This window comes from Olea europaea, unplaced genomic scaffold (genome assembly GCF_002742605.1).
Source record: "Olea europaea var. sylvestris unplaced genomic scaffold, O_europaea_v1 scaffold2605, whole genome shotgun sequence".
In the NCBI taxonomy this organism is placed as follows: Eukaryota; Viridiplantae; Streptophyta; class Magnoliopsida; order Lamiales; family Oleaceae; genus Olea; species Olea europaea.
This window is the reverse complement of record NW_019244368.1, coordinates 47728-56700: the sequence shown is the minus strand read 5'-3', so window position 1 is coordinate 56700 and position 8973 is coordinate 47728. Positions and strand designations below refer to the sequence as shown.

The window sequence follows — 8973 nt, the reverse complement described above, 5'->3', positions numbered from 1 at the left end:
TTTTTTTTTTTTTTTTTTGGGAACAACTATGAAGAAGCTGGAAAAATAATAACTTGGTTGCTCATACTAAAAGTTTATTTGTTTGTGCTGTTCCACAAGTTCTTAGGAAAGAAATAGGAAGAGATTTTTGGATTGGAAATGAGAGATTACCCAAGTTTAGGCTCTGATACCAAATTTGATGCAGCACCAATAGGATGATTAATAGAAATAGAAAAAAGATTCAGAAAGAATGAGGAATTAAGGGAGATGATAGAAGAAGAATTCAATAGAAGAAGGGGAGGGATGCGTCATAAGCCACCAAAATAATTATTCATTCATCATCAACTGAAAATTACAATGCAAAATAGGTTTAAATAGTAAAGCAACCCTAACGAGTTTGGGCCCGAGCCCATACAAGTCCAAATTTAAATAATAGTCCAAGAAAAATAAATAAAGCTTAAATAAAATAAGTAAATGCCGTCCGATGTCCTCATCAACTTGTAAGAGATTTAGATGATGAGTGACCTGATACCACATTTGAGTTACATTGTTTTAGCTAGTTTAATGAGGAAATCTTACTAATCGTTGTCTGTCTTTTAATTTTAATTTTAATTTTAATTTTTTGTTGTGGTTTGATGTGGATGGGGTTTGAACAATATTTTGTGGAAGTTTGTTTGGAAAAGGGTGCTAAACTTCACATGAATAAAAAAATATTGAAAATTTGGAGATATTTTCAGTTTACTTGCTCCAATTTTACGTTTATAATCAAGTTGTAATCGGATAGTGTTAAAGTATTCTCAGCTCATTTTCATTTGGTATAATTTATTATTTACCCTTCAAATTTCAATTTTTTTCCTATGTAGGCGATTCTTCCAACTACGTACCTCATGGCTCACGAGCCTGATGATGACAATATTTTAAGAACCCGAACATATGATGTTAGCATTACGTAAGTTAATGTTAACATAAAACTTATGTCGGTTGTTTAGTTCAAGCTCCACTGCATATCTAATGCTCCCTCCTCTCAGGTATGACAAGTACTATCAAACTCCTCGTGTATGGCTCACTGGATATGATGAGGTTGGTGCCTTTCATTATTTTGTCTGCATATTTCTGTGGATATCACTATAATGATAAAGTAGCTTGATTACCTTGCACCATAGTGGGTGCTAGTAATCCATTCTGTGGTGTGTGTTCAGATGCAACAATCATTTAATCAAATACTTTGTATGATTATCCCTGGCAGTCGAGGATGCTTTTGCAACCAGAACTTGTTCTTGAAGATGTTAGTCAAGATCATGCACGCAAGACAGTGAGATTTGCTTTCCTCCATTGTTAAATTTTATATTCAAATGTTATTCATTCCTTTGACTTAAGGATATCTAACTCTGCTAGACTTTTTAAACTTACTTTCATGTACTTGTACAATGATGTTTCTTTAGGTGACAATTGAGGACCATCCGCACTTGCCTGGGAAACATGCTTCTGTCCATCCATGCCGTCATGGGGCTGTGATGAAGAAAATCATTGATGTTTTGATGTCACGAGGTGTTGAGCCAGAAGTTGACAAGTAATTTTATTTCATTATCTACCATGCTAACCAGATTATTGTGCTTTATCCCCCATAAATCAGATGGACATAACATAGTTTGGATCAGATTATTAGAAGACTATTTTTTGCAGCACTTTTCATTGTAATGGAGGAAATTAAACCATCAACAATCAAATGTCACAAAAAGTCAAAAGAACTTGCTCAATTTTAATCATTGGAATTTAAGTATCTAATTTATAGCCTTAAGTTAGTTCTCTTGTTTAGTTCTCTTGTTTGGTTTACTTATGATTTATCTCAGAGGCATGAATACTACATTCAAAGTTCCAGTAGAGACCATATTGGGATGGTTTTCATGGTTGAGAACGTGTCAATGTTTTGAAGATTTTGTTTTAGGCAACTAAAAATAAATAATGATTCTTGTTGAGTTTGACGTGTCTGTGTGCACGTCAAACAGGCAGACAATTAACGTTTGTGTTGTGAGCTTTTAATTAGGTGAATTCAAATTGGAGGCAAAATCTATTGATCGCCAAAGATCAATGAGCAATAAGTTTAATAATAATCATCCTAGTAGAAATGGCATACGCGTGGGACACATTTTCAGAATATAAGAATATCATTTCATTTTGAAATGGAAACAATGCTTGTTTAATTTTGTGTCTATTTCCGTGAGTTCTACATTGATCATCTAAAAGAAAAAGAAAATACTCGTAATTTCGATGCCAGTTAATTCATTGTATTGACACTGAGCACCATCTCTCTGTTAGGTACCTCTTCTTATTCTTGAAATTTGTGGCGTCCGTGATTCCAACCATTGAATATGATTACACGATGGACTTCGACATGGGTAGCTCTAGCACTTGATTTCGAGGTAAATTCTATACTATTGAAGTAGTTATCCATTGGCTTCCTAAGTTGCTCGCTTTCTCATTTCCTGGTAATTTCCTCTACATATATAAATCATTTTACTTTGTACTTGATTCTTAGGAAAGTGCATTACCAAATGCATTCTGCTTTCATTTATGCACGGTACGGCATAATGAGTAAGCATAAATTGTCTTATCATACACCGGATGCTGGTTTATATAATCATCTACGACGTTTTAGAAGAACTGTGTTCTCCCCAAAAAATGAATCAAATTGTGTTGTTGAATTTTTTGCATTTTATTGCTATTTAGTTCGTTAAATCATTTCTATCTTTTTTGCCCAGGCACTGCAATTAATGTCGTTTCGTTGGGTAAGTTCATTAATCATGCTGCTTGAGCCATTTGCATTGTTGTAAATAATGAAGTTTTTTGTTTCTATGTTTTGATGATTTTGGCTGTAATTTTCTCTGGCAGGTGTGAACCTAAAGCTGTTCCCTGAAGTATGTCTACTTTGTTGCATAATGCTCTGCGGTTTTTATCCTTGTAAATAAAACATTAAAGATAATGGACGTAACGGAATGCATAATTATCATAATTATTAAACGTTTAAAATGTTGTTATTTTTATTTCTTAAATTCGGAGCTCTGCCTTTTTCTTTTTTCTTTTTTCTTCTTTGGTTTATTTTTTCAATTTCTGGCATTTATGCTTTTAAGTTAGCATCTTGTGCATGCGGGCTAAGCTTCAAAGTTTTACTTAAAAGTTCACTTGCAAGAAAATAAGTACATGTGAATTAAAGTTTTTATTTGTCTCCAATTCTTTCAAAACTTTTTTCTTCACTCTTTTTTAATCAAATATTTACACAATAATATTTTATATGTAAAAAAATTTCACTATTTTTTTAAATCTCAAAATCTTCAAGAATTTACTAATCAAAACTAGTGTTTTTAAAAAAAGTCTATCAAATGAGGGCTAAATATATCTCAAATGAGGGCTAAATGTATCAAAAGTATTGGGATAAATATCTCATTCAGTTCTATACTTTTTACAACAATTCATTGGTTACTAAACTTTTTAAAATGTTTATGACCGGCAACAGAACTGTCACGTGACATGTCAACGGTGCTACGTGTGAATATTTGCTGTATGCATTATTTAGGGAGTGTTTGTGTCCCATTATTTGAAAATGAGTATTATAGAAAAAGTAATGTGAATGTAATAGAATGATAGACAAATAAAATCCTATTTTGTCTTTTTTTTAATGTTTAATGAGCCTAGTGACTGAATCGTTATTTGAAAAAATAAATTTTTGAATAATGATTTTTAAAATAATGTTTTTGAAGTTTACGTGCAAAATATTTTATAATTTGATTGAAAATAAATATATAACACCTATTTGAACCCAGTACTCATTTTTAATTATGGATTCTTCATTAAAATAATATTATACATAATCAAAATTTTTTTTAACTACACATTTTCATCCATTTACCATTTCATAATATAATATAAAAAATTAATGGAACTTAAACAGGGCCATAAGGAGGTTTTAGATAATGATTGTAACATTGGGACATAATTGCTGTTGGTGCATTTAAAGTTGTAACCCTTATCTATTACCAACTCTGTTTGTACGTGGCATGTTCTTATGGTTCACTTGAGCATGACTCACGAGGCTGGCAAATTAAATAATGGAACTGAACATTTTCCCTTGACAAATTTTCAGTCAAGTGGCGAATTTCTCGAATGCGCAAATAATGTTTATCAGTTTGTCCCCTTTTAACAATTACTATTCTCAAAACTCTCTTTTCTCTTTGCATGTTTATTTTGAATGGCAAAATTATATAATAAAATATTTTGTACGTAAATTAATTTTTTTTTATTTTTTAACTAATTTTTTCTTAAAAATTACTATTTAAAATTTTATTTTTTTAAATAATAATTGTCAAACAGAAGATTTTAATTTTTGTTTTTTCAAGTTCAAGATTATCCCATGACTTTCACACTCTTTCACGTGCCCCCTCTATAGAAAAAAGCAAGTTAAAATTGTTACCTTTTCATTCTCGAAGTTGTAAACCTGAAAAAGTTTAGCAAAAAAAATAATTTATAAAATTGTATCCCTTACTTTACAGCAAAAAAGTTGAATACTTTAATTCTTAACGTGATACATGAGAAAAAAAGTTGGAGGATTTTTATTTTTAATTATTCCGGACAAGTCTATAAATACTACCATATTACAGCAATTCTGATAGTGTAGTAGGTGCAAATGATGAGTCTCAAACGCCAACTCTTCTCACTGATTTTACTCACTTTCTTCCTCTCAGCTCTTGCTGCCGATTCATCTGTAAGTTCAAAACCTCATCCTTTTCGTACTTCGAATTACTGAGTCGTGATCTAATTAACAGGAGCTAGAATTGTGGATTCTTTACGTAACATTTAGATCGAGCGAATCTAATAAATTTGATTAACCATTTTCACAAATTCGTATCAATTTTCGTTTATTTATATGAATTTTTGTGTTGAAATTTGCAGCATAAGTGTGTATACACACTCTACGTTCAAACAGGCTCAGTCGTAAGGGCCGGAACAGACTCCAAAATCAGTGTCGTGTTGGGCGATCCCAAAGGAAAATCTGTTTCGATTCCTAATTTGAAGAAATGGGGCCTGATGGGCCGAAACCATGACTATTTCGAAAGGGGTAATTTGGACATTTTCACTGGTCGAGGCCCATGTATTGAATCACCTATTTGCAAGCTCAATTTGACATCTGATGGATCGGGGGCCCATCATGGTTGGTTTTGTGAATATGTTCAGGTGACTTCTACTGGGCCTCATAGAGGCTGCAGCCAATCCATTTTCTACGTGGATCAATGGTTGGCCAACGATACGCCGCCCTATCAATTGACGACGGTCCTTGATGGGTGTGGATTGGTTGACCAGTTGAAATCTGGGCCTTTTGTTGTGGCTAAGGGTAAGCCCATTGGGTCAGCTTCGGAGTAATTTGGAAGGCCCAAAGGCAAGAAAAGTGTGAGCTTATTATTATCTTTTGCTTTTGGGAGAGAGATGTGGTGAGACTTCCCCCTTTTTTTTAATTTCTTGTGAGTGAGAGCTTCTATCTACTTGTATCTAAAATAAATTTGAACGTAGTACTCTACTTGCTCGCAATCTTGAGTTTTCTTTTTCATTTCTTCCGTTTCTCAAATTAATGTACAACGCAAACATCATTCAATGTTGAATAACGCTACTAATGTGGTGATGATCAGTAGACTCACGTGAAAATGATACCCCTGATTTTGTCCGATAAAATCAGAAAACTTACCATCAATTACACTATTGTTGATCCATCGGCTCATCGCTATTAATGATAAATAATATTATTCTTCAAAGATGACTCTTTTAGATAATTAAAAACGTGACCCAACTTTTTCATTCAATGTGGAGACTTTTATAATCTGTACACACAACAAACAGTGGTCATATTTGATCCCAAAATACATTTTATTAAAGTAAAAAACTTAATTTCTAGTAAAAATCCATTAACTTGTGTCACACTTCATCTCGGAGAATTGTGATAATGCAATCTGGGTTCGAGATACACCCACTACTTACAGGACCATGATCAAAGTTTTCAGCATTTCCTTCACAGGATCAATAGACCCCCTCAACTTCTCCCTTTCTCGTGGCTCGAACATATCGTTCACAAGCTCGGTGATCTTGTCATCAGATGCGTGATTTTTGCTTTGGTGTTCATGAAAATCAAACTCAGTATGCCCTTAGCTCGATTGGGATAATCAGTTCAGATTTTAATGCAAATCAGTTTTTACATATTCAAGGTAAAAATTTATAGATATGAAGAATTTGGACGTAGTATAATAAAATGAGTCCTTCAATGAGGCTGTGTTGTTACGGATATTTAAGTGACCTCTAGCGTCATCCACAATGTTCAAAAATAATGTGCAAGTATCTAAGCAAATTCAAAGATACTGTTCTGCCCCTATCTGAACCACTTCAAAAAGTCTACCACCGCCTTATACGAGGTGTTCAACACCCATCCGAAATTGTTCCGAAGTTACGCCACCACCAATGTCGATCTGCTAACGCACTGCGAGACACAGACTATCTACTGAACCGACCGCAACGTCCTCACCCCTGAAGCCGAGGCGCAGTACATTCCGAGATTCTCTGTCAGAGGATCTGCCCCCAATTTCAGAAAAAGATCTATGTCAAGATCATTTTTGCCCCCAAGATTCAATTGATTTGACGTCACCATGATGTGACATATCAACTTTATGTCAACTCAATTCGGGAGAAGTAATTACCCACCCACTCTATAAACGCGACTGACTGACGCCTATAAACAGACGCCTCACACCGTCAGTTGCATACACGTCCCACATCCAACGACTCTCCTCACCTATAAATACCCAAGATTTAACAAGAGGCAAATGTAATGAAACTCTTACAACATAACTCTCTATAACAAGCAAATATATATTCTCCTCCCCACTATTTCGGATAATCTCGGTATTGTTCCAATCACTTGAGGCTAACTTGACCGTCGGAGTATATGCGGTCGCCACCACCCTCGCTGGTTCCGACCGTGTACATCTGACCGTGCGTTGACAGTGCGCAGGGAGGAATACGTGGAGTAGCTATTAGTTGGTCACGTGGATGGTCCAATATGCGAGGTCAACAGATACAGTAAAGGGTAAATTGAACAAAAGGCCAATGAGTTTTCACCATACTCATAATTTGATTGCTGAATTTTAATTTGGTGCAATTGGATCACTATATTTTAAGTTATCAACAATTAGGTTACTCTGTTTGGGTTTCATCACTGATACTACTGATGTATCTATCAAAACTAACCGCATATCAATGTATTTGCTAATTTCTCTCAAGCTCATCTAAAATTATACTAGAGGTCACTGAACTTTATCATACTTCAATCAAGTCATTGAATATCAATTAGGTGTAATTATGTCACAGTACTTTAATTTACTAACAACCAGTTTTCATTCAGAGTGATTGTCGAAGAAATATTCCTAACCACCTTTTGACAAGTTTTAGGCCACTCGAAGGGAAACAACACTACTAGCATAATATATTCTCTAATCATTTTGTCATCAAAGCAGAATCCAAGTTTAAAAATAAATAAACGATAAAGATAAAATTGAACTAGACGATAAGAGTGCCACAAAAGTTTTTGTCCAAATTAGTGCTATTTGTAGAATTCCCCGAAATTTTAACCACAAGATGAGGCTATCAAGGCCCGGTCCAATTCCTTCACATCCTATAAACATAGTCACTGAAACCCTAATCCATTCTCGGTCTCTGGTATAGCCCTCATTTCAGCCGAAGTGGAGAGAGTATCAGGCACACCACCCACAACAATGGGTAATGAATTCATGGAATCATTGATCATTTATGTATTTTGCATATGCAGTTTCTAAGGAAATTATTTGATTGGTTGCATGAATTTGCAGGGACGTATACTTATATATCGGAGCTGTACAAGAAGAAGCAATCGGATTTGATGAGGTTCTTGCTTAGAGTCCCATATCCAACGGTTCTCCTCACCTATAAATACCCAAGGTTTGACAAGAGTCAAAGGTAATGAAACTCTTACAACATAGCTCTCCATAACAAGCAAATATATAGTCTCCTTCCCACTATTTTGCACAGCCTTGATATTGTTCTGATCACCTGAGGCTAACTTGACCATTGGAGTGTATGCGGTCGTCACCACCCCCGCTGGTTCCAGCCCTGTACATTTGACCGTGTGTTGACTGTGCGCAGGGAGGAATACGTGGAGTAGCTATCGATTGGCCACATGGAGGGTCCAATTTGCGAGGTCAATAGATTGGTGCCATCTGTAGGAAACTTTCCCATCCAAAGTTCTGCATTCTCCACTGAAAAACTAGCGACTTACCCTAAAAAGGGCACGTTCTTGAAAAAGAGCAAAGTCTACTTATAATCCAAGTTCTCATCACCCTTAAAAAAGGAGATAAGATGAGTTCCAACTATGAAGACAACAATCCTATGAGAGAGGCCTCTGAAGAAGAGGTGCTCCGTAACAATGTCACTCATTAGAGACCCCATCACCGGCATCGCCGAGGCGAAAGAACAATCATGCTTACTAAATAGTTGCGGACATGAGAGACATCGCAACTCAGAATATGGCGATGCATGAACTCCTCATGCAAGCCCGAGGACACGAGGGCTCTCAAATGCCCCAAGGATCTTACCCAACTCAGGAAGCCCCTGCATCTCATTCCCAAGACCATGTGAGCCATCACAGAGAACGCCCTCGAAAGAGAAGTGGGTGCGAAAGCCACATCCTATGTGTAAGGGAGCTAGCCAGCAGAATCACGATTGGGAGATAATTTCCCTCAAGAATATGAAGCACAAAGATCAATCAGAGTCTTCGACCGAATAGGGTAGGACCTTACTAATAGGGTCCGCTCAGTGCAAAGATTTGTTCGGAAAGAACATGAGTAAGAACAAGCACATCCTTCCCCTAGAAATAGGAAGGAAAGAAGGGGCTTCGTTGATTGGGGCAGTCGAGGAGAAGCACCTCCA

At 35.8% G+C, this 8973-nt stretch overlaps 2 protein-coding genes across 3 annotated transcripts in view; both read left to right on the top strand.

The window, feature by feature from the left end:
* LOC111383023 (autophagy-related protein 3) overlaps positions 1-3032 on the top strand; it is a 9886-nt gene extending 6854 nt beyond the window's left edge. Inside the window, exons 5-11 of one of the 2 annotated variants that reach the window (XM_023007077.1) lie at positions 843-928; positions 1008-1059; positions 1226-1291; positions 1422-1549; positions 2296-2399; positions 2739-2765; positions 2869-3032. In XM_023007077.1, the coding sequence (XP_022862845.1) occupies positions 843-928; positions 1008-1059; positions 1226-1291; positions 1422-1549; positions 2296-2392 (429 nt within the window). In that variant the 3' untranslated portion in view covers positions 2393-2399; positions 2739-2765; positions 2869-3032. The other variant, XM_023007078.1, reaches the window with a different exon arrangement.
* A 1571-nt stretch (positions 3033-4603) lies between these two features.
* LOC111383025 (PLAT domain-containing protein 3-like) lies at positions 4604-5580 on the top strand. The gene is made up of 2 exons (XM_023007081.1): positions 4604-4735; positions 4924-5580. The coding sequence occupies exons 1-2, from the start codon at positions 4658-4660 to the stop codon at positions 5389-5391; spliced, it is 546 nt and encodes a 181-aa protein (XP_022862849.1). The 5' UTR covers positions 4604-4657; the 3' UTR covers positions 5392-5580.
* The last annotated feature ends 3393 nt before the right edge of the window (positions 5581-8973 follow it).

Excerpts from the sequence above, each read along its gene's own strand:
- LOC111383025 (XM_023007081.1), top strand. The coding sequence starts at position 4,658 with ATGATGAGTCTCAAACGCCAACTCTTCTCACTGATTTTACTCACTTTC. Across the intron at positions 4,736-4,923 it reads CTCTTGCTGCCGATTCATCT|CATAAGTGTGTATACACACT; the intron begins GTAAGTTCAAAA and ends TGAAATTTGCAG.